Source organism: Vulpes lagopus, chromosome 24 (assembly GCF_018345385.1).
Source record: "Vulpes lagopus strain Blue_001 chromosome 24, ASM1834538v1, whole genome shotgun sequence".
Taxonomy (NCBI): Eukaryota; Metazoa; Chordata; class Mammalia; order Carnivora; family Canidae; genus Vulpes; species Vulpes lagopus.
Window position 1 is genome coordinate 40,122,115 of NC_054847.1, and position 24,434 is coordinate 40,146,548.

The following is a 24,434-nucleotide window of genomic DNA, read 5'->3' on the forward strand; positions in this document are numbered from 1 at the left end:
CTTCAGCTGTATTCTTCTTTTTGAAAGAACCTTCCCCTTTAAAAGAGCACACCTGCCTTTTGTTTTACAGAAATGGTTAGTGAGTCTCTATCATTTCCAGTTTGTACCAGCAACTAAATATGTGGCAAAAATCTTTCTTTGTTAAGTAATGGTTCTTTTTTCTTAAGTAGAAGCAAATTTGGGGGGTATATGCACTTACTATGGAATGCACAATTTTTATTTTAACATTTAAAATAATCTGATAAAAAAATAAAATAAAATAAAATGATCTGATAATGATGAATCTCCTCTCTGAGCAAATAAAATATATTTATGAAAAAAGAAAATAATGCAGAGGCATACCAGATTGTTCACACTAGGAAAAACTGATCAACTGTAATGATTTCAAAGACAAATCCATAGAAAGTCCAGAAAGGTAAATGGCAAAAGATTTATGGTGGTTCCTATAAGGCTTGGGATTTGATGAGTAAGAATAGTTGGGTATCCAATTTTATTATAGGAACTTCAAAAAAAGTTGTGGGATTTTAGGTAATTTTCAGTTTCCTTTTTGGAGTTGTTCTCTATATTAAAATAATAGTAACATTAAACAAAGGGGTGCCTGGCTGGCTCAGAAGAGCATGTGACTCTTGATTGCTGGATTGTGAGTTTAAGCCCCATCTTGGATGTAGAAGTTACTAAAAAATAATTAAAAAATAAATAAACTTTAAAAAATACCCTCCAAAATAAAAATCATGCTTCTGTTAAAAATCATTTTTGCTAATATGAAGTTCACTTATAAAATCTATTAAGCCTGGGATACCTACCTGGGTGGCTCAGTTGAGCATATGCCTTTGGCTCAGGTCGTGATCCCAGGGTTCTGGGATCAAGTTCTGTCTGTGTCTCTGTCTCTCTTTCTCTGTGTCTCTCATGAATTAATAAATAAAATCTTTTAAAAACAAAATCTCTTAAGCCTTCAGAAATGTGTCCAAACTGTCTTTTTAAATACACATACATACTCCTAAAGGGAAATATTAAATAGAAGGCTTTTGCTTAAAAGTGAATAAAATTAGTATATATAGTATTAAGTATGTTTTTATAAAAACTGTACCTGTAGTAAGGCATAGAATGTTATTTTAAGGCACGCTGCATGTTACATACATGATAGCAGTTATAGACATTATGCTAGCAATGTGCATTCTGAGTTGGAAACAAAAATATTTTCCAAGAAGGATTCATGTTTGCTTGGGAAGAACGTAAATTAAAACATCAAAGCAGTTAGTTTCCCTTAAGGATTGTTGGATAGCTTGTCAGTGCTGGAGTGCAACAAATGGGCCAGTGTTAACGGATTTTCACCTGTGTTACTAAAACATTTTTCATTGACAAATATTAATTGCTTATTAAGTGCTAAAGAGTTCAATGGTCCCAATATTGAATTCTGTAGTGAATTGGACTTTTAGTTTTGCTTATCATTAGGCAGTATGACTGCATTAAAAGATGCAGAGGTTTAAGCCAACATATCATCTACTCTAAGAACATCAAATAGGTATTCCCATAGAATTTAATCTCGGCGGTGAGATATTTAATTCATTTTCCTTTGCATTTAAGTCTCCTGCTCTTAGCCAAACTATAGGTAGGGAAAGCTTATTTAGTATGCATTGTATGACTATACTTAGTAATAAAGTATACAGTATGTCTTGCATTGATACCTTGCATAGATTGATTTATGAATCTAGTGAATCATTGAAATTTCTATCAGAACAAACTTAGTGATTGTGATCATTAATGCTAGACTTTATAAAATCACTAATTTGGTTAAGCTATTTCTCCTTTTGAAAAAGATCTGTAAATCAAAGGGAGCAGCCAAAGTACATGTGTGCATAAACATGGGCACATACACACAAATATGTACAAGTTCCATTTTTAAGATAAGTTCCTGTGTCTTTACTAACTTTTTAATAATGTATCTTTTTTGTCTCTTTGTAATTATATTTGGAGACATCTTTCATTTAATGATCCTTCTAAAATATTGAAAGCTGTGGAGAACTGATGAAATTAATAAGCAAAGTTAAAATTAGACTATCTGGGCAACTAACTAGTATTGGTAGTTAATTACAAATTTAATTCTAATTCACATACCTATGTTTGATTCTAGAAATTTGACCGTTTATTAATTTATTTCCTGATCTCCAACTTGGATAATTACTACTTGATAAAGGATTGTTATTTAAAAGATAAAATGTTATCATAGTCCAAAACAGTTTCATTTAGCTCTTTCTTCTCTGCCCGGCCCTTCCACTGGTAGGGAAGGGCCTTTTCATCTTTGTCCTTTTCATCTTCGTCTTTTCGCCATCTGCTCCTCATGGGTTCCCTTAGTCACTTATATGTGATTTCACAGATACTCACGGAGAGGCTGCTGGGCACCAGGCCCAGTGGCAAGTGCCAGGTCAGTGCCACAGCATCTCCCTCTGTGCTAGTAAGTCCCAAGTCTGTCTCTCCTTCCCTAAACCTGTTCCTGAGTTCCACATTCATCTTTCTAACTTGCTGACATATTTCCAACTACTTGCTCAAGTTACTGTCTGCCTATCCCAAACCTAGCTCATTACAATTTCCCACCTGCTCTCTCTTGTCCTCCCAACCTAGAAACATGTTCTTTCTCTTATGCCCTTCCGTCCAGGTCCTGGTATCCCTGTGTACCCAGTGTGTGTCCGCATCCAGTTCCTCATTCGATTCCTAACTGACCCACTACATCTACTGTTACCTTGTCGTTTTCTCTCCTAGTTCCTTTCCCTTTTTCCCTCTGCCAGCATTGTCTTAGAACAGATTTGATCTGACCATTCTTTTTAAAAACTTCAGGAAATTCCCTGTTGACTGTGAACATAAGTCCAGGCTTCTTGGCACAACAAAAAGGTGGTACATAGCCTGGCCATAGCTGCCTTTTTGCCTTATCTGCAAACCCTGTCTCTCCCTAGTGTCCCTGACCCCTGCACTTGTGTTGGCAGAGAGACACAGGAATGCCCGCTGCTCTCCTGGACCTCTCTTTTGTGTTTGCTAGACTCATCTCTCCACATAGGATGGCCTTCTGTTTCTGGCCAATTTCTGTTCCTCCTCTAGAGCTCAACTCAAGCACCACCTTAACTCTGTACCTTGTTCTGACAAATCCTACCCTGAACAGCAAGTAGTGCCTGACACCCTACTGGGGTGTCATGATCCGGGAGTCCTGGGATGGGGGCCTCACATCAGGCTCCCTGCCCCAGGGGGCCTGCTTCCCTCTCTCTCTCCCTGACACCCTACGCACATGTCTGTTATGCATTAATTACACTATACAATAGCTGCTTATTGTCAGTCTCTCTCCTCTCCCAGATTCACTGGCAGGTGTTGTTCCTCATCTTTATACTCTGACACAGCCCTAGGATGTCATAAACTCCTAGTAAACATTTTTAAGTATATTCATGTTATTCAATTGTGAGGATAGAACAGAGGGGGAGAGAGAATTTCAAGCGGACCTCATGGTAAGCGTGGAACCTGACATGGGACCCCCGAGATCATGACCTGAGCCCAAATCAGGAGTCAGACATTCAATCGACTGAGCCAACCAGGTACCCCCTAGAACACTTTTTGGGTGATTTCTTTTTTTGGAATGGTAAGAATGTCAATCTATACAAAATGTGTTTTTGAATAATATAAATTCCATAGCTTTAGTACAATCTATGTAAGAGAGTTTTGCATCACCAGGCAGTATATACCTGGCAAGAGAGGTAAGAGAGCACATGTGTGAAGGCCATGTCCTGCTACTCAGGCCAAAAGCCATCTTCTGTTTACCTTGTCCCAGATCAGAACCCACGAAAAGTGCTGAGTTTGCCAGTTAACGGTGAGCACGTGTCTGCTTCAGGCCTGCTGTGTGAGGGCCAACAGGGATTTGAGAGGAGATAGAGATGAACAGCACAGTTGCCTGTTCTAGGGAGCTCCAAGCGAAAGAAACTGGGTTTTACTTTTGTGGCCCAGTATTACCTTTAACGATACGTTCTCCTCAGGGCACCTGGGTGGCTCCGTGGTTGAGCATATGCCTTTGGCTCAGGTCATGATCTCAGGGTCCCAGAATCGAGTCCCACATCAGGCTCCCCTCAGAGAGTCTGCTTCTCCTTCTTTTTTTTTTTTTCTTTCTTTCTTTCTTTCTTTCTTTCTTTCTTTCTTTCTTTCTTTCTTTCTTTCATTTATTTATTTATTTTTTATTTATTTATTTATGATAGTCACAGAGAGAGGGAGAGAGAGAGAGGCAGAGACACAGGCAGAGGGAGAAGCAGGCTCCATGCACCGGGAGCCCGATGTGGGATTCGATCCCGGGTCTCCAGGATCGCGCCCTGGGCCAAAGGCAGGCGCTAAACCGCTGTGCCACCCAGGGATCTCTCTGCTTCTCCTTCTGCCTGTGTCTCTGCCTCTCTCTGTGTCTCTCATGGATAAATAAATAAAATCTTTTTAAAAATTAATATTTATTTTAAAAAAGATACTTTCTCCTAGCTTCTTTGAAAAATCATCTAACCATTTTATGTTCAATTCTTAAGAATCCTTTGAATATTTAACAACACAGTTTTCAGTCTGGGAATATAAAAACAAAACTTTGTTCATTTGAAGATTTCTAGCTTGTGTTTGAATAGGTTAATATTAGAAATACTGATTTAAAAAACATTTAGCTCTGGGTCTGTCCAAATCTGAAGAAAACATTTTCTGTAACTTTTGAAGCATATGTGAGTCATATACTTTAATCATTTTATAATTATTTCATACCAATAATGTGAATATTTGACAATTTATTCACTCTTTTTATTTAAAACTGAACCACATTAATCTAAATCACATCAGCATTCCATATTTCAGTATCCATGAATCATCTTTAAATATGACTAATTATTTTTAAATGTTGATGAAAAATGTTATGGTTTGAGCTACATCTTTAGACTTTTTAGTGTGATATATCATTACTGAGCTTGAGAGTCTCACAATACTGATGCACTACTCTCATTTCATCAGCCAAAATTAGTGATAATTATGTTTTAAAATAATTGGAAGTTTGTGATGTCTGGGGTTTTTGGCAAATGTCATACAAAGTATGACTATATAAAATTGATCATTTCAGCATGCAGAGAAAGAACATATCAGTTATGTATAGCTTAATTGGATATTTTATAGTTACTTCATCCTGAAAATATTTGGTCTACTAAAGCAGAAGAGGGGTGGGTGTGTGCATGCGTGCATATGAACATGTGTGAGATGGAAGAAGCGCCTAAATATTAACAAGTGAGAATTATGGAAAATTTATTCTTTGAGTCTGAAAAAGTTCCTCAGTTGAATAGAAGGGGGGGGGGGGTGAAACCCCTAAAACCAGTACATATATTTAACTAAGGCTGTTGTTTTGATGACCATACATTTTAAGATTGGAAAGCAACTAAAGCTTAAATGTTTATTCTCTATTTGCTTATTCCTTTTTAAAGTGAATTTTGGGGGTGCCTGCATGGCTTAGTTGGTTAAGCGTCTGCCTTCAGCTCAGGTCATGATCCTGGGGTCCTGGGATGGAGCCTCACATCAGGCTCCCTGCTCCAGGGGGGCCTGCTTCTCCCTCTGTCTCCCTCTGCCCCTCATCCCTGCTTATGCTCACACATTCTCTCTCTCTCTCTCTCTCTCTCTCTCGCTGTCTCATAAATAAAAAATCTTAAAAAATAGAAGTCAAATTTGGTCATTTATTTATTTATTTTTAAAGATTTTAGTTATTTATTCATGAGACACAGAGAGAGAGAGAGACCTAGGCAGAGGGAGAAGCAGGCTCCATGCAGGGAGCCCGATGTGCGAACTCAATCCCGGGACTCCAGGATCATGCCCTGGGCTGAAGGCAGGCGCTTAAATTGTTGAGCCACCCAGGGATCCCCAAATTTGGTCATTTACAATTGATATTGGTGAAAATCGAAGCTTCCATATCATAAAAATCTGAAATTATTACTAATGCCTAGATTACAATAGTAAAACCATCTTGAGCATTTATCTTGATTCTTACTGTTCTTGGATAAGGTGTTTGTGTGTGTGTATGTGTGTGTGTGTGTGTGTGTGTGTGTGTGCACGCGCACATGCATGCATGTGCTTGTTGGTGTATAATCCTCCACAAAAGAAATTTCAAAAACTATTGCTTGTGTCATAAGGATTACCAATATGTAGATACTGAAAAGCTCCTTTAATTCATCTATGTCAGTTAGCTTATCCCCAAATGGCTGTTAAGGAGCTTTGAGTCCGTGAAGATGGACAGTATATGCTGCAGCTCTGTTTCAGAATAAAGACACTATATCTTATAATCAAACTTAAGGTAGCTCGCTTTATTACATTTATCCTTAAATCTGTTTTCCATTTAGATGTTAAAACGATACCAAATCTACTTGTCTTTCGCCCTGAATGTATATTCTTTTCAATTAGATAGTGATAGAAAACTCAATTCATCGAATAGCTTCAATACCCTTTGGCTGGGAAGCCGCCACTACGGGTTGAGTCTGTATCATAGAGTTGGCATAATGTGAATAACAAGTATTGCCTCAGCCCTCCATCAAGAAAAGAAATTATAGAGATAAACAACCCATTTTCAACCCTCAAATCTCTGTTCAAAATCATTATAAAATTGCCAAAGGGCAGCATCTAAGCTTATGTGCTTACACTGTAGGAGATAGTACGGCCAATAAGAAACACTGGTCTCTCTCTTATACTAGAGAGTTTAAGGGATATATTTACCACCTACTTTCCTACTGGTCAGTACTTTCAGTTTCTGTGGTTTGTGTCCCAAGTGAGAAAGAGGCCCCTAATTTTATAATGATTCCTTGGGGCACAGTCGAGCAAATGGGACCCAGGGCCAGGGAGGGAGGCTGCTGATGAGAGAGATGAAACCATCAAATTCTGTGGCCTGCGTGTCCCGGGGGAGCCAGCCCAGGCCATCCTCTTCCTTCCCAGCCAGTGAAGAAAGATGGCAGCTTCTAGTCTTTCAGCCTCTGCTTCAGATGTTTAAACTGCTGGGAACTGGGTCAAGGAACGAGTTTATCTTCACCTACCACTGGTGTAGGGGCCAAGGAACATGCTTTTTCCCACTTGTGTAGGACCACCCAGGTCAATGATGTCCCTTGGGAGACTTGGCCTTTTGCTGCCAGGCAGTGCTGTCAGTCCACAGTCCTCGGAGGGCAGGGGAGATTGCAGCAGTCCAGGGATGTTCCTCCAGACCCCTGGATATGGAAGCCACCTGTCCCCTGGTGTTGGGGACAGTGGGCACTTTCCAGGCAAGGCCTAGCTCCACTGTGGCCCCTGCTCTCAGGCAGCCTGCTGTTACCATCACACAGCCCCCCAAATCTGTGTTGCCGGGACCAGGAAAGTCATGTCAAAATATTGGTGTATACAGGCGCCTGGATGGCTCAGGTCATGATCCCAGGGTCCTGGAATCAAGCCCCACATCGGGGGGGGGGGGGTCCCTGCTCAGCGGGGAGCCTGCTTCTCCCTCTGCCCTTTTCCCTCTGTCCCTTGCCCTCATTTGTGCGTTCTCTCTCTCTCTCTCTTTCCCTCCTTCCCTCCCCCCCCCAAACTAAATAGTCTTAAAAAAAAAAAAAGAAATATTGGTGTATAATGTACCTAATACCAGTTATATGAAAATCAGGTGTATAGATATTGAAACATGGCAGCTTATAGTTATCTTTTACCTGGTATTCTGTGAGGCAACAGACTGCTGAGCCAGACTGCATGGATTCTAAACAAAATCAGTTACTCCACTTCTCTGTACCTCAGTTTCTTCATTCTTAAGGTGGGAGATAATGTAGTATTCTTATAGGGTTAATCTGTAAGGACAAAGAAGTTTATATAAAAGTATGGGACATGTGCTGTGAACGTTTCTCCTTATGCTTTTTGGATCCCCTACAGTGCCTAGCACAGCAGTGCACACGTATGTACCTTTTGGTGCACAATTTTAGAATCTGTTTGAAGGATGACAAAAGCTGCTTTGCAGTTGGCCTTTGATAAATCCAACTTTTTTTTGTTTTAAATTAAGGTATCAAGTTGTAGAAGTCATTTTTATCAGTGATCACAGTCATAAGCTAGAAGCTCTGTTCTCTAAGCACCAAAGAGATAGTTTTAAGTGTCAAGACATTTGTAGAGAGCAAATAATAGCATAGGCTCATTGGACGATAATTGAGTGGGAGTACATTTTTAAATGAAAATAAAGAGCCAGAAAAAGAAAGAAAGAAAATAAAGAGCCAGAATGCAAAAATTAGGACAAATGACTTTTGGAAAGGGGAGAGGAAAAGGATTGAAAACAGGGACTGGCAATCTGTGGTCTTGTCAGAGGAACCCCCTCAAGGCATGTGGCCCAGCCAGGGCCACCCACTGGATGCAGGTGTCCCCACCCCGCTTTTCTAGGGATGACTGGGGGTACTCTGCATGGCAGCCATCTGCACGCCAGCAACTTTACCAAAGCTTTCACCGGCCACAGTTGCAGTGTTCTGGTAAAATAAGCCCAGTGTGGGTCTACCTGCATGGTGTCCTGAGAAACTATGAAGACACCCAGTTGCTAGTGCCAGCTCAGTCAGTTTGAACTTCCACATTTTCAGATGTGGTTTTAAATAAGGTGGCTTTCGGGTACCATCCAACTCTAAGATGGCATGATCGGGGAAAGCTTGGAGAGAGTTTAAGGAAAAGCCACAGATGTGATTAAAAAGTTGGAAAATAAGACTTGAAATATTCTAGTCACTGAAATTTTTTTTAATCCTGAAAATATAAAATAAGTTAAAAAAAAGTGAGGTGGGGGGCGCAAGTTGCGCTAACAGTCCTCCAGTCTATAAAAGGTTATGGTGCTGATAGGTGACTGGGTGCTCCCCATCTCTGCTGAGGCTAGAGCAAGAGGAAGCAGACTTACACCGTAGCATTTTGGATTTAGATTTGATACAAGGAAAAACTTCCCGACAACATACACTGTTAAACACAGAAAAGGGTTCTCAGGAAAGGTTTTAGAATCTTCTCTAGAGATATTTGAAAACAGAATAGATTTTCATCCGTCTGGCCTGCTTTAAGGAGCCCTGTTCACCTACAGAAGAGAATAGGTGACCTTTCAGCATTCTCAGCAACATCATATGGCCGTAAGGGCCCACGTGCTAAAAGGCTGAAAAAGACTTAGTTCGTAGCAGTAATTAAATTTTACTTGGGTCTTCTAATCGCCCATAAGTGAAACTTTTTCTTAAATGCCATTATCTGCCTAAATTATTGTTTTTTGAGCAGTTGAACCTTGAATATATAATAAAAGTTTCACAAATCGGTTGCTTCAAAGAAAAGAAAGGAGGCGTTTTTTTTCCTGGAATGTAATTAATTCTTAACTTTTCAACTCTTTGGAAACGGCTCTTTTTTGATGAGTCTCTGCATCGCCTGACAAACAGAGCTGTCAGAGCGATGTCTTTGTCGTCTCTCTGCCCTGAGCGGTTGCCTCCCTGCCAGCCAGCCATGAAATCAGTGGCCTCGCTCGCTACTGGATGTCAGGAAGGCATGCCCGTCAGCCTGGCTCCCTGTCCTCATCGGCCTTTCTCTGACTTTGGCACGGTCTGTGAGAGATGTCGAATGTATGGCTGGTGCCCGAGGGGCAGAGGTGAGCATGTCCTGAACCTCCCATGGCGTTGCCCGTTATCCTTGAGAGGAACCAGCACGAGGAAAGTGTCGGTCTTGGTAGGCGTTTGGTATTACTCTCCTTTTCTCCTCGGGGCTCATCCTACTTCCTAGGCACTCGCTTCCCGGATTATCTGGCCCACCTCCAACCTGTGTGCTGTCTCTGTAGGCGCCCTTCATTCAGGCTCTCCTTGAACTGAGGACACCGGCCATGCTTGTGCTTCATGAAAGCATGTTTATCCCCTTTGTGGTCTCCATCAGAACACATTCTAGAGAACAGAGCTCAGCCAATAGCTTCATTGTATTTCTAGAAATGTCAGAGACCATGTGCAGCCAAGTGGGGACATATCTGCAGCTCAGCAGATCTTTCAAGCACCCCCAAATCACAGCTGCCTGTCTGAATCCTAAGCTAGCCATGCTGCTTCCTGAGAAGGCCTACAGTCGACATGGCCTTCTTCTCTCAGCCCCTGTACACCTCGGGTGAGGCCAGGGCAGTGCAGTCCAAGCTCTTTTTATTTCCCAGGTCATTTTAGCATGTGTCCTATAAAATACAAGGCCCATGGTTTATAAACCTTCCCCTTGGGATGGTGTGCATGATGGTAAAACCTTACCTACTTGAGGAAACCTTTTCTTCATAATTTCTGTCAGAAGTGGTAAAGTATTTTGTTTGGTTGGGTTTTTTTTCCTCCCCTTTCAAGAAGTAGTGAGACCTACAAGTAAATATAAAATGTTCTCTTTGATCTCATTCAGTCTTATAAAGTAGGTGTAATAGAGTCCAACGATTTGGTTTCAGTTCTCAGACTTGTCATTTGGAAGGCGAGTATCAAGGGAGAGGCCACGTAGAGTCGTTTTAAAGACGATATCCTCGACAGTCCTAGCTTCCAACAGCACCGACCATATTATTGTTGAAAATCCGTGTACAGAAATTCCTTCTGTGTACAGGAAGGTTAATTTTATTTCTTTGCCAAGCACATGGAAAGTGCCTGTTAAAACTGCTTGGCAAGTGCAAGTATTGCTCATTATTAATCCTGCCTTTCAGTTCCTTTTCTTTGGTAAGAAAAACGGGAAGGGATGTTTAGCAGTTCAACACTCTTTCTGCGAAGGGTAATTGCTTGATTCTTTTTGATGTTCATAGCACTTCTTGAATTAGAATAATTTCTTTATATTCCATTTCTGTCTTTCCAAGACAGCAATTACTTTGACGACAACTATAACAAGACATGATGCTCATTTGCATATAAATATCAGACCACACCTTCTTTTGTTTTGAAACCTGTTGTCCTGGGAACTGTTCTTTACAGTTCAGCATTTCAGATGCCAGCCATGGGGTTCGCCCATCCAGAGCGCTTTACAGGTTCGCTGTGATCTGTGCACAGCTGCATCTCTAATGCCGAAGCGAGGTTAAAGTCTGTTCAGGTGGTGCCTGCACAGATCTGAGAAGTTCAGAGATTCTGAACAAAAGACAATGGCCACATTTCCATTACACTGTGTTCTGAAGCACCTCTTAGGCTGAGATTGTAATGAACTCACCAGATGTAGCAAACCATTGAAAACAGTGAGCTTCCCTGAGCTACCATGAGTGGTACTTGCTTTCTTACAAGACAACAGGTCTCTGAGCGGACACTGCAGTCAGTGTTCCAGGGTTTTCTCTAGGCTGCTTTAAGGCGCCCTGTGGGGTGCCTAGCAGTATCTAAGCGTGTGTGCACGTGCACATGTGTGTTCTGAATTTAAGAGTAGTCCCCCTTTGCCCAAAACAGACTTGAAAGAAACTCACAAATGAAGTTCAGTATCTAATGGGATGTCACAACAACAAGTGGAAGCAGGACAATGATTGTGAAGTGAGAAAGTACTGACCACTGCACACCTAGAAGGAGCATGCATTTAGTTCTGGGTCTCCTGGCAGTAAAGCAAGCACGTGTTAAGATTATGAAATTATTGTTACATGATAAAGCAACGACATTTATCTGGAAAGGTAAACATAGTATTGGCAGAAAAGTCCAAGATGACATCTAATTCAAAGGGTCTACTGTTAGAGGCACTGGATAGCATAATGATGATGTCCTCAGCCGACCCAGAAGTAATCGTCAAGTGGATGTTTTAAATACCCACCCTCTGTAAAAGATGAAGGCGTAATATGAAAATATTTCTTGAAGACTTTTCTGGACCTGCTGGTTTACGGCCAACTCACTGTTGCATTCTTATTGTCGGAAGCACATCCTGGCTGCTGATTAAGGAGGGATACTAATGTGAAAGAGGGCAGGTTTAGCATTCTGTTTTGAGATTTAAGGAGCCCAAACACCAGAATCATCCACTTCTACACAGAGTTGGGCTTCGGGGGGCTTGCAAGAAGGGCCAACTTTTCTTAGGGGAGCTTTTAATCTACTCACACTTTTAGATGCACACCAGGACCCCAGAGCATGGAAGAAACTATTTTGGGTTTTTTTTTTTTTTTTCTGAGTACAGTTGACATACAATGTTACATTAGTTTTGGGTGTACCACAGTGATTTCACAAATATATGCATATACTGTACTCCCCACAAGTGAGTACCTGTCACCATACAACACTATTTTAATATCATTGACTGTACTTCTTATGCTCTGCCTTTTATTCCCATGACATATTCAGTAACTGGAAGCTTAGATGTCCCATTCCCTTTTACCCATTTTGCCCATTCCCTCCTCCCTTCAGGCCTCCCCGCCCCTCTGTCTTCTGGCATCAGTTTGTTCTCCGTGTTTATAGGTCTGATTCTGCTTTTTCATTGTTCATATGATTTTTTAGATTCCGCATATAAGTGAAATCATATGGTATTTGTCTTTTTCAGTCTAACTTAATTCATTTAGCATATGCCCTCTAGGTCTTTCCATCTTGTCACAGGTGACATGTTCTCATCTTTTTTTTTATGGCTGTGTAATATTTGTGCATTTGCACGCACGCACGTGCATGTACACCACATCTTATCCATTCATTTACTGAAGGACTTAGGTTGCTTCCATATCTTGGCTATTGTAAATAATGCTACAGTAAACATAAGGGTGCATATATCTTTTCAAATTAGTATTTTCATTTTCTTTGGGTAAATGCTCAGTAGTATAATTACTGGATCATATGGTATTTCTGTTTTTAATTTTTTGAGGAGCCACCATTCTGTTTTCCACAATGGCTACACCAATTTGTATTCCTACCAACACTGTAGTGAGGGTTCCTTTTTCTCCACATCCTCACTAACACTTTTTATTTCCTGCAGAAGAAAATATTTTGAATCAAGTATTATTAATGGAAGGGTTGCATTAAATGCCAGGAGAGACCAGCAGGAAATAAGGGAGCCAGGCAGTGGGTGTTAGTTGCGCAGGCCCTCTCGTGTGTGGGAAATTGGAGGGCAAGTGTCCAGCCCAAAGGGGCCGCCTCTGCTCATCCCTGGCTGTTGTGGCCATGTACAAACAAAGGTCCAGGATTGCCCAGAGCTTCCAGTCTTTCAGGAGATGCAAGAAATCTTAATTTTACGTGATATCTGATGAATTAGAATATGGACCCAGAAAACATTTTTTTAAAACATTTTTCAGGCCAAACCAAACACATCTACAATCTGGTTTCAGCTTATGGGTCTTCAGTTTGCAACCTCTGTTTTAAAGCACAACTGTCTTAACCATTACATAGCTTTAAATTGGCCCCATAAGCTTTCAGACTTTTAGCTGAACTGAATCTTGATTTTAAAAAACAATTAAAGATACTTTCCAATAAGCTGATTAAATTGACCTACTAAATGGGAATTGTCGGTTTTCCCCTTTTAATTGGTTAAGCTCTTTACCCTCATCCACAATATTTTCCTTTTAGTGTGGTTGGCCGAATAATTATTCTCCACACTCACCCTGTTGCTTGATTTAGCACATTAGTGCCTAGCACCATGGATAGTTACCATATCTGTTTAATGACAGGTTTCATGAAATCTGTTTTTAGACTACCTAGTATGCTTGCTGACACTGATTCTGGGATATGTGATTAGGGCATTTTTTTCCCTTAAATTGTATACTCAAGTAATCAAATTCTGTGATTGTTTACATTTGATCATTTTTTCCCAGTTTTATTGAGATACAGTTGACATATTATATATGTTTAAGGTATACATGTGATGCTTTGATAAACTTATATATTAAAAAATGATTACCACCACAGCATTAGCTATCACTTCTATCTTGTCACATAATTACATTTCTTTTTTGTTGCTGAGAACATTTAAGATCTACTCTCTTAGCACCTTTCAAATATATATATATATATATGGCCATCTTTAAGAAAGGAGGAGAAATACAAGCATTAATATTACTTATTGGGTTCTTATGTGCCATCATGCAGAGTGCTACATATATATATATATATAGTAGCTCATTTAATCTTCACAAAGCTCTTTGAGGCAGGTATCATCAATATCCCCCTCCTCATCATTCCTGCTTTCTAGACATGGGTTCTCTGAGGTTAAATAACTCCCATCATTTGCCCTCGGTCCTTCAGGAAAATAGTAGAGCCCAAATGCAAGCCAGGCAGCCTGACTCAGAGCAGCGTTCTCTGCCAGCCTAAGGCCTCGTGTTTTTACCAGTATAACATGTTTTCTCTGAGTGTGGAAAAGTAGGTGTTGTTTTGGATCTCACAGTGCCCTGAGAGTCTAATGACAGAAAAGAACAAAATCCAAAGAGCACTGAGAAAACAGGCTGTATACCCATCCCTCTCTCCTCCGTCCCTACCTCATTTTAATCACTCAGCTCTGAATCATGAGAATATTCTTCCTGAAATTTACGGTGTGTATGGGGCTGAGTCACATAATGAGCCTGATGTTCCCACCAAGACTCAAGGTTCACAACTGTTCATCAAAAAATAGCAGATGGAAATGAACCTTCCTAGTGTCCTAGTCTAAGAGAACGTATTTCTCCACTCCTTCCAGACAAAGGAAGGAGACCAACCCATAACTTATAAGCACCCTGCATGTTGGCTAATGTGATAGAGGTATGATCTTAAATAGTTGAGTAAAAGGATATTAATACAGTATTCTAATTTGCTTAGTGTGCCAGTATTTTTGAGAACTTAATATGATTATTAAACTTGAGTATAATTTTTTATTAGTAAAGACCTTTTATCATAGACCTAGTCTAAAATACAACTCCCCTTTTTTCAATTCATGGTTAAATCAATGATAGCTATTTGGCAAAAGTCCAAAATTATCCCTGTTAACTTGTTTTTAATAGTATTTGATTTATATGTGCTCAAGCCTCCAGCAGGTACCCTTATGTGTGTTTACTAATTGCAGCCATATGAATTTAAACACAGTGTTATTGGTTGGAAATGAAGCATAAAACATGAAAAATGTATAATTATTAAGGGCTGAAATTATAGTTTTTAACTCTTTCCAGAACAGGGATGTTATGATACAGCTTTGTTTTTCATTTCAGATGTGTGAGGCTCCTACATAGACTTGGTGATCACTTGCTTACCTTCCTTATTAATTGTAAAGTTCTTCCTTCTAATGGAAATAAATGAATTAACACATTGGTTTGCCCAGTAATCTATGCTTTTCCCTTTGGACTCATGCTGTTCTCCCAACTCAGATACAGGTAGATTCTTCAGAACAAGATTAAATAAAGCCCTTGGCTATATCATTGAGAGAACTTCGGTTGCTTTTCCCCTTTTTCTAATCTGATTTTATAAATAAAGAACATAAGGGTTGCTCATCTCCATGGCATAACTTGTTCAGCACTGAATGCATTAGCATGTGTGTGTGTAATAGTTCTGTGGCATGCAGACCATTAATGACTGAATTTTATTTTAGACAATCCATGGACACAAGGGACCAATCACTGCAGTGGCCTTTGCTCCTGATGGACGATACCTTGCCACCTACTCAAATACGGACAGCCACATTTCTTTCTGGCAGGTAAGCGTTGATGCTACAGGGTCTTGAAGTATGCTGCATGATTTGCTGTTGCTGGAAAGACTTCCTGTTATGCCTGCCCACCAGCCCTTCCTCCTGCCCTCCTCTCTCCTTTCAACAAATATCAGGTATTTATTGTGATTGATTGTGTGCCACATGCTAGCATGCAGGGTGCACTGAGAATATTTAGCCATCTGGAGAGAGTGGGGTCCGCTCTCCCCGCGCTTGCAGTCTGAGGGAGACACGTGTAAATAAGCAAGCAATCATGATACAGAAGGGGAGCCTGAGAATAAGGTGGTGGGGCTGATTCACAAGAGGAAGTGACGTCTGAACCGAGACAGGATAATGCTGAGGAAGGGCCAGATGGTAAGGGTAGGGCCGAGTGGGTGTGTAGGGAAAGGGAGCAGCCTTTCAGTGGTAAGCAAGGGCACAGCATGCCTCAGGGCCTGGCCAGGGAGGCACTGCCGAAGGCTGCAGGCCTCCAGCACGGCAGAGGGCACAGGGAAAAGGCAGCCAGGTATCACCCTCAGATCCCTTTTATATTATCTCACTTCTGTTTGCATTCTGAATTCCCCATATAATGCTTTTCCTTCCCAAACTATCAAAACCTTTTCAAAAACCCGAGTATCATTGAATGGCAGTTCATGACAATGCCTGTGTTTTAATTCTAATTAAAATGCATATTATCTTTGAGTGCCTAATTTTTACAATAGAACTTGTTGTATCCTCAGTGATTAATCTCCATCTCATCTTTTTCATTCTCTTCCTCCTGATAATTATAAAAAAATATTAAACATGATCAACTCCCTCCCTCATGAAAAGCCAATTTAAAATTAGGTTGTTACCTTTACTTTCCTAGAATGCAAGTATGTTTTATGAGATTCAGTTTATTGCCTTGAAAGCATAAAAAAAAAAAAAGAATGAAAATTTAAATAAGACTTCACAACTTGATGATGGTTTTAAAAAAAAATCAATAGCTAATAAAATGTAAAACAGATACAATAAATTGCTTAATTAACAACATGCTATTAAAGCATGACAACTTCCAAATCTGTCACAGACTTTTCCTGCCCTTCCTCTAATTTAGTTTTCCAGTTTATTTTCTCATTATGTTTTCTCCCAGAATATATCTCCGAGCATCTTAATTGGCTTATATTAAACTCTCTTCTTTGGAGGTCTCACCAGTCCCCATTTCCACAGCAGGCCACCGGGGGCCTGAGGTTTGCACTCACCCCCACAGTCCCACCACTAGCCCGTTAGGGGTCCACAAAGCGGACCCTTGCAACAGCGCTGCTCTAAAGGGTTTTCCCGCCAACTAGTGTTTCTACACAGTGGCCTCTCTGCACGAAATGTACTCTGATACAGATTTTTGCTGTTTCCTGTGCTCTTGGAATCCCAGAGAAGTGTTTATATAAAGCTCCACGTTCATTTGGTACTCATTGGGCATTGAAGAGCCAGATGCTGGCCTCTGCCTTCAGGATCCCGAGTCAACAACCACAGTCCCTGCTTCAAGAGCTTGGCTTGGTCCATGCTTCCTTCTGTGGAATAAACAAAAACAAATCTTTTTGGTTTTTGTCCAATTTGACTTTCTCAGAAAATTTGTTTTATGAAGGAATGCCTCCTAACTTAGCCACATATGAAACTGTTTCCAGTAGTTTCCTGATGTTTTCTGTGGTAAAGCTTTTTCCCCTTACCTCGGTGTTCAGGGTGCTCTTTCGATATATTCATCCCTTCCTTGAATTTTTTTTTCTATTTTTATCAGAGTTCCTGCACAGCACATTGAGGGAATTACGGTTAGCGAGGAATTACGGTTATCCTTTCTTACCTCAGAGCTCAAGATCATTCACTAGATAGATGGTAGCTTTTCGAGATACTTTCATCTTCCAGTTCCCCTCTTCAGGCTCCTGCTGCTGCATCTGGGCTTTGCCAAGCACACTTGAACCTGTGCACCTGTACGTGTGTCCGTGCACACTGGAGCCACAGCAGGCTTCCTTGGCGCACACACTCTCCACTCCCAGGGCACCTCGTGCCGTCCGCACTTGTGGGTGTGCAGTGCACAGAGCACAGGGGCAGCCCAGACGACACCAAGTCTTTTTGCCCCCAAACCCAATGTCGGGATGTAAAACACAGCCCATTTCTTAAATTGTACCCTGTTACGTGTTTAAATTTAAGTGGAAGGCACAGTAGCATTTCAGCTTCATCAAGAAAATACAATACAACCTCTTCCAGAGGTTGGGGTGCGGGGGTTGATTTGAATTAAAGAGAGTCTAGAAAGCAATGCTGGATCTCCTGCTGCTCTCCCAAAATGGGCTTTGCTGATTTATTTAGATACATATTGTTTTGTTCTAATGATGTATGATAATACTTTTATATTATTCCAGTAAATGTACTGTAATATATTTTGAAAACTTAATGAAGTCTTATTAATACAGGACCTTACAAAAGCTATGAGCTATTAAAATCTTTGCTGAGAAATGAGTGTTAATGAGAAATATTGGTTGGATAATTACTCAAGTGAGACTTAGTAAAAGGCTTGTGTGCAGCATTACTTACACTGAGAATTGCATTAAAACACTTCCTGTTTTGATGAATTACATCTGTATGTGTTTCTGTGTGTTCAGAAAATAATCTTCACAGAACTGATTTGGTGAAGCATTATTTTTAAAGGGAAGGGAAAAACCAAAGTTGCCTTTTAGTTATTTACAAATTCAGCTATGGAATGACATCACCCAGCAATCTTCCAAGCCCTTTGATCCTCTGACAACATATTCCTATTAGTTGAATATTTCACATCAGAGTATCATGCCATGGGTATTTGAACGAGGGGAGTTGAGCAACGAAATCAAATACAGCCATGATTCTTTCATCTAAATTTCACCCACTACCGTCCAACTAGTGAGTATCCTTCCTCAGAAATGCTGAAAGTAAACTAGATGGATACTGGTATCGCTTATGGCTGTGTTTTCCATCACGAAATAGAATCCTGTTCAGCCCTTTAGAAAGGATACTGTAAATCTGTGGCCATTAACATGAAAAGATGGTTCTCAACATTTTGTCGAATGAAAAAGGCAGATTGTAAAACTGCCTTCTAATATGAGCCTGTTTTATGTAAAAACCCTTAAACTCGCTTCTCCTTATACGGACCTATACTTGGAGGTCTGGGAAGAAGTTCACCAAAATGTTAGTGATTGTCCTTGGGAAGTAAGATTTCAGGGGACTTTTGCTCTTCCTTTTATACTTCTCTTTATTATTTAAATGTTCCACAATGAGTATTTATTATCTTTGTTATCAAGAAAAAAATGTAAGGTTACCAAACACTCAAACTCCAGGTAGCTCGTACTCAAAGCTCAGACTGCCCTTTCACATTGTTTGTAAGTTGGTCACTGGTCAAGAAAACATGAATATCGAGTAACAACATGGTTTGTAGTTTCGGTGAGTGTTCTTTGGCAGAGCTTTTTGGGAAAAAGAATACTCACCCTTACTATGTCAGATTATCTCTAATCTGAAGAGGTCACGGGGAAAGCATGGTCTGAGGAGCATCACGTTATTGTCACCTGAGGGTCTTGATCATTTCAGCTGTACGCAACTGTAGCAGTGCAGTCCCGCCTAGGACCTCACTAGCCCTGTTCTGAGGCGGAGAGGCTGTGCGACCCTTCCAGGGTATTTATCAGATCATTAAATGTTGTATCAATCATTCATGAGCTGGCTCAGCTTATATGGAGAACCCAAACGGAATGATGGGCTTCTTGGTATCGTTTTTCCATCTGTAGCATTCCAGTAACGTACTCTCTCCCTGTCTCCCTTTGGCCCTCAACCCATGTCTTTTATGTGGCTAAATTTTTCAGGAAAGAATTAAAAATAAGGAAGTGGCTGAGCATGTTGGATACCCTTAGCACTTGGAGCCACCAGCAGAACTCAGGCTTCATACATATTTTCATAGAAAATCCATAAAAAATGAAAAACACTTTGTAGTTATTTATCAACTGAGAAATGAGTTTTTTGTTTTGTTTTGTTTTGTTTTAAGCACAGTATGCCTGTTGGTGCCAGTTAATTTTAACCACCAATTTTCTGGATCATTTGGATCTGTTCTGTTAGAGAACTAAATTATTATGTACTGTTACTATTTGTTCAAACTATCAAACTATCAAATCTAGCTCACCACCACTATTTCTATTTAAGCTATTTGGGAACCTTCAGAAAGCAACAAGACATTGATTTTTGTCTTTTATGGCATTTTTTGGAAAAAGGGGAGAAAGAAGCAGGGAAAGAAGTTTTTGGAGGATGACAGTAAAGTACTGTCTAGTTTTAAATGTTAACTTTAACAGAAAGAGTTAATGATAACCATACATTTGGTTTTAAAATGTGACCTCGTACACTAGTGATTTTTTTTCACCTCTGTGTTGTGTTCGGCACTATTATTAATGCAGGAAAATCAGTAACATTAGTCATCTTAAAAGGGTTATTACTCAAGATGATTTAAATTGTGAAAATGTCAGTGGAGCCTGCACGCATCCTGCTAGAGATGCCATGATTTACGCCCTCTGACACCATCGTGCTGCTGAGAAGGGCCAGAAAAAAGAATGGCTTATATTTTGCACTGATCCAAATGCAGAGCATGATACCAGCAATAACACATCTTACAGGTCCTCAGATTTGCCAAGGTTTTAGGTGTCAACCATTTGTATACATTGAATCATAATCTGCATGCTTTACGCAAAACCTTAGAGTCATATGCATTTAGATGGGGGCTATACTGAAGAAGAGAATTGGAAATGAAAATTAGCGCAAAGAAAAATAGTATTTCTGAGACCTCTTTTCTGATTTTCAGTATGTTTTCCATGTGATTTGCAATAGCACAAAAGGTATCTATTGAAACACATTGTTGAGTAACATTTAGAATCTGCAGGATTCTTCCAACCCCGTTGCTCAGGTAACAGTTCACTGAGATAACTGCCCTGCACTTGGTGTGTAGCCCTTGGGCCGAATGCATGGTCGTTCACCAGCCATAGTTTCCACATTATTTTTCACTACCGTGAATGGATTAAGAGAACTTAAAATTCAAATCAAATCCCGAAAAGCCACCAAAAAAGCAGAAATCAGCTGATAAAAATACACTGCCAGGAAAGCACTCAGGTGCTCTCTGTTCAGCGAGGCAGCAAAACAGCCACAGATAACCGTGCTGAGATGCGGTTGGCTCTGGCTTTCCCCTTCAGAATGAACCAGAGCTTTCCCGAGACTGAATTCTGTAAAAAGCAGGTGAGGCGGGAAGGGGGGAGGTTTGAGCCCCGACCCGGGGCGGACCCCGCGTGGCTTTGCTTCCCTGGGTGGACGGGAAGGGCCCAGGGGTGTCCCAACAGCGCCCGGATCGCGGGAGCCGGCGCGGGCAGACACCGTCCGGCCGAAGGGGCATTGGCATCTCAGCCCCCTTCCCAAAGACGGGTGCCTCCCTGTGGCAGGTCCTGCCCAGGGTAGGATTCTCCGGCTTGGTGCTGCGTCCATGTAACAGCCCCGAGCGGCCTCCCGCCCCGCCGGGCACCCCGTCCGGGCCAGGCTCGGACTGCTGCCCAGGGGAAGCCCGGGCAGAGCTCGCGGCCGCAGCAGCGTCCTTCCAGTGACACGTGTGCCCCCGTCCCCTGTCCCCGCAGATGAACACCTCGCTGCTGGGGAGCATCGGCATGCTCAACTCGGCGCCGCAGCTGCGCTGCATCAAGACGTACCAGGTGCCGCCCGTGCAGCCCGCCTCGCCCGGCTCCCACGGCGCGCTCCGGCTGGCCCGGCTCATCTGGACCTCCAACCGCAACGTCATCCTCATGGCCCACGATGGGCGGGAGCACCGCTTCATGGTCTGACGCGGCCACCTGCCGGGTTGCTCTGTCCTTCCCCGCGCGGATCGTTCCTCAGTGCCCGCCCGCGTCACCCGGGGTGCAGCCGAGGCCCTGTCACCCCTGCATGGCTCTCGGGGCACACTCCCGCTTGTGTCCCCTGTCTGACGCCGAGGCCTGCACACGCCGCGCTGCAGGATGGGGCCCGTCCGTGACACTAGGTCATTTTGTTCCCCCGGCCGGGGTGGGGGGGGGTGTCCAGTCCCTAGGAGCACCCCTGTTGCTTGGTGCACCAGAAGCCTCAAATTCAGTAAACACTGTGATTGCATTCCCAGCCTGGATCAGCATTTTCATAGAGCTAACACCCCCCCCCCCCACCGCCGTCCCCCCGAACTGCTTCTTGAACCTGGTGGTGTTGACATTGGGTTTGGAGGTCATGTGGCAGTCCTAATTAGCGAAGTTATTTTCCTTTGGATTTCCTGAAATACATTATTGTTTATACCAAAAAGATTCGGTGTTTACATGGTTGGTTCCCCGCCCTATGATTGCTAGGAAACTACTCACTACAATTTCCTAGGGTTTAGCCACTACTGCTTTATTAACACCTAACAGATTTGAGATTAATGAGAAAATAGACCAAAAAAAAAAAAGTTCCTCCTCACAAGAGAATACAGTTTCCCAGACATCTAGCCTTCTAAAATGCTCATATCCTGCTCAATAGTATATTTAGTAGTTTGAAATAAAAATCATCACTATTTATGATCTAGTTAATGTAATTATCCAGTCACTATAATCTCTTAAATGGTCTTTTATAATAGAGAACTGAGTTTGGAAGTATAGCATATATACTAAATAAGAAGATTCTATGTCTGTTGCTACAGGTCCTTTTAAAAAAGACCTTACCCCATCCCTCCAGAAACCTCACAGACCTGTAGTCCCCACATGTACGACCTACGTCAGTTATGTAATAGTTACAGTTTTCAGCCTTCGAACTGATCAATTAAAAACAAAGACAGCATCCCTTTTTACACAGTGTCCTAGAAAATTAGTAACTATGGCACAAGCATTCAGGAGTACATATAAAACGTGAGGGCTCTCAAGTTATTTGAGCCAACACTGCAAGGAGGGTGTTCATCATACTTCAAAGGAAGCTTTAACTAGGTCGCTTTCTTCTCCTTCAAATTATGCTGGTTCTTGCTCATGGTGATGGAAAAAAAAATCCATAAAATAACATTTTGTATGAATTGCTCCTCCTAACAAATCTTGATCTGTACATAGTTGGGGATTTGGTGGTTTGGTTAGTCGATTGGTTGACTAGGCACAATGGTTTATTAAATATCAAAACAAAATGACTTATTAAATTCAGAGCAAATATGAAGTTTACAGAGGAACCAAAATGATAATGGGAACATTTAATTGGAAAAGTATAGATTGTCAGAGTTCATGTAATATACAAAAAAAATAGGATCACAGTCCAGGAACAAATACATGTGTCATTTATTGAAACAGATTTTTAAAGAACATGTTAAGAAATTAAGATCACTGGAACGCCTCTTTCCTGTTGATATGAAGTATGTTATTTGCATTGATGGCGAACCTGTACTGTTTCTTGGTTTTAAGACTTTGAGTGTTCTTTTAAAAGTGAATTTATGTCACATGCATGTACATTGTATTTATAAAGATTATATATGTAGTTTCCAAGGAAGAAACAAAGACTATACAGTGTAGATGTATTCGTTTGGTGAACATGCCCGTTGTGTTCAATATAGGTAAAGAAACTTGCGGTTAACAAAAGACGCGCTTGGTTTTTTTCCAGTGGGCTCCCGAGTCTTCTTGATACCCAGCACATGTTTACTTTATGAACTTAAATAGGGATTAATTTATTCTAGACTACAAAGTTGTTTTGGAATGATGATGCAAAAGTATACCTTAGAGAGTTTTTTAAAACAAGATGCATCAGGAAAAAGGTGTGAGACAGTGGCAGGCCACCACAGACACACCGTGGCATGCACCACGGAGGCCTGGAACAGTGCGGGGCCCGGGGGCCAGATATCGGGGCAGTGGCCACAGGCCAGCCCATCCCACATGCTGTCATTGGCCAGTAGGATATCCCTACCATACACCTGGGGCGGATGATACCTGAGGGTTAGACGTCTCTAACCGCTAAATGAGCATTTGCCTTCTTGTTACCACAAATCTCCCCTTGGCTATTTTGACAACTACAGTCCCAGACTTGATCACAGCTTAGACTTCTCAGCACTGAGGTAAACTTTGTATTGTCATCCCAGTGTATGCTTTTAGTGTCTTATTGATTTCGTCGGCACCGTATTTGGACCTATCCTTGTAAACGTAGAGACATATGTGGCTTCCGTGGTGATTTACAAGCAGAAGATGACATGATGTGACACCTGTATGAAAATGTAATGATTGAGCTCGCTGTGTGCAGCGACTGAATTAAAACGTCTGCCTCTCAAGACATTTCCACTTAATAGATTCTATATGTGCTGAATGTCCCTGTGTACATACGTGTGTTAAATAAAACGGAATTGTTCTGAAGATTGTTTTTCTCATTAAAAACATTGTTCACTCTTCGTAAACATTCTCAGTTGAAATCCATATGCTTTCTCCCCCCGCCCCCTTTGGTACCAAAGTAAGCCTTCTGTCTGTGCACTCATTTCCCCGGAGGAGAGCTAGCTTCAGGAAAGGCAAACTTGTCACAAAGGACGGTGGGACAGAAGACCGGGAAGACCAGCCCAAGTGTGACCCGACTCCTGCCAGCAACTCAACAGCACCCTCTGTGGTTTGGGCAAGGGAACTGCACGCGTGTCGCTCCATCTCCGCCCTAACTTGCTCCTAAATAGGCTTCGTTGTACCGGATTCCATCCTGTCAGACTTCTTGAGGTGGGTTGGCTGCCCCGGAGTCGGGGGGCGGGGGTGCCGGCTGGAGATCATTAGATTCATTTCATTTAGGACTCAGTTTGGAGCTGAATGTGAATCCCTGAGGTAATGGGTGCCATTGGTTTCCAGGAGAAGCAAGATGAACAAAATAGGTCATCG

General features: G+C 41.5%; 1 protein-coding gene across 5 annotated transcripts in view; it reads left to right on the top strand.

Moving 5' to 3' along the window:
* The window catches only part of WDR7 (WD repeat domain 7), a 358,780-nt gene extending 334,847 nt beyond the window's left edge, over positions 1-23,933 (top strand). For all 5 annotated transcript variants that reach the window (XM_041739719.1, XM_041739720.1, XM_041739721.1 and 2 more), the window contains 2 exons: positions 15,454-15,558; positions 21,201-23,933. In XM_041739719.1, coding sequence (XP_041595653.1) covers positions 15,454-15,558; positions 21,201-21,404 — 309 coding nt within the window. In that variant the 3' untranslated portion in view covers positions 21,405-23,933. The remainder of the gene's footprint in view (positions 1-15,453; positions 15,559-21,200) is intronic.
* Positions 23,934-24,434: the final 501 nt, after the last annotated feature.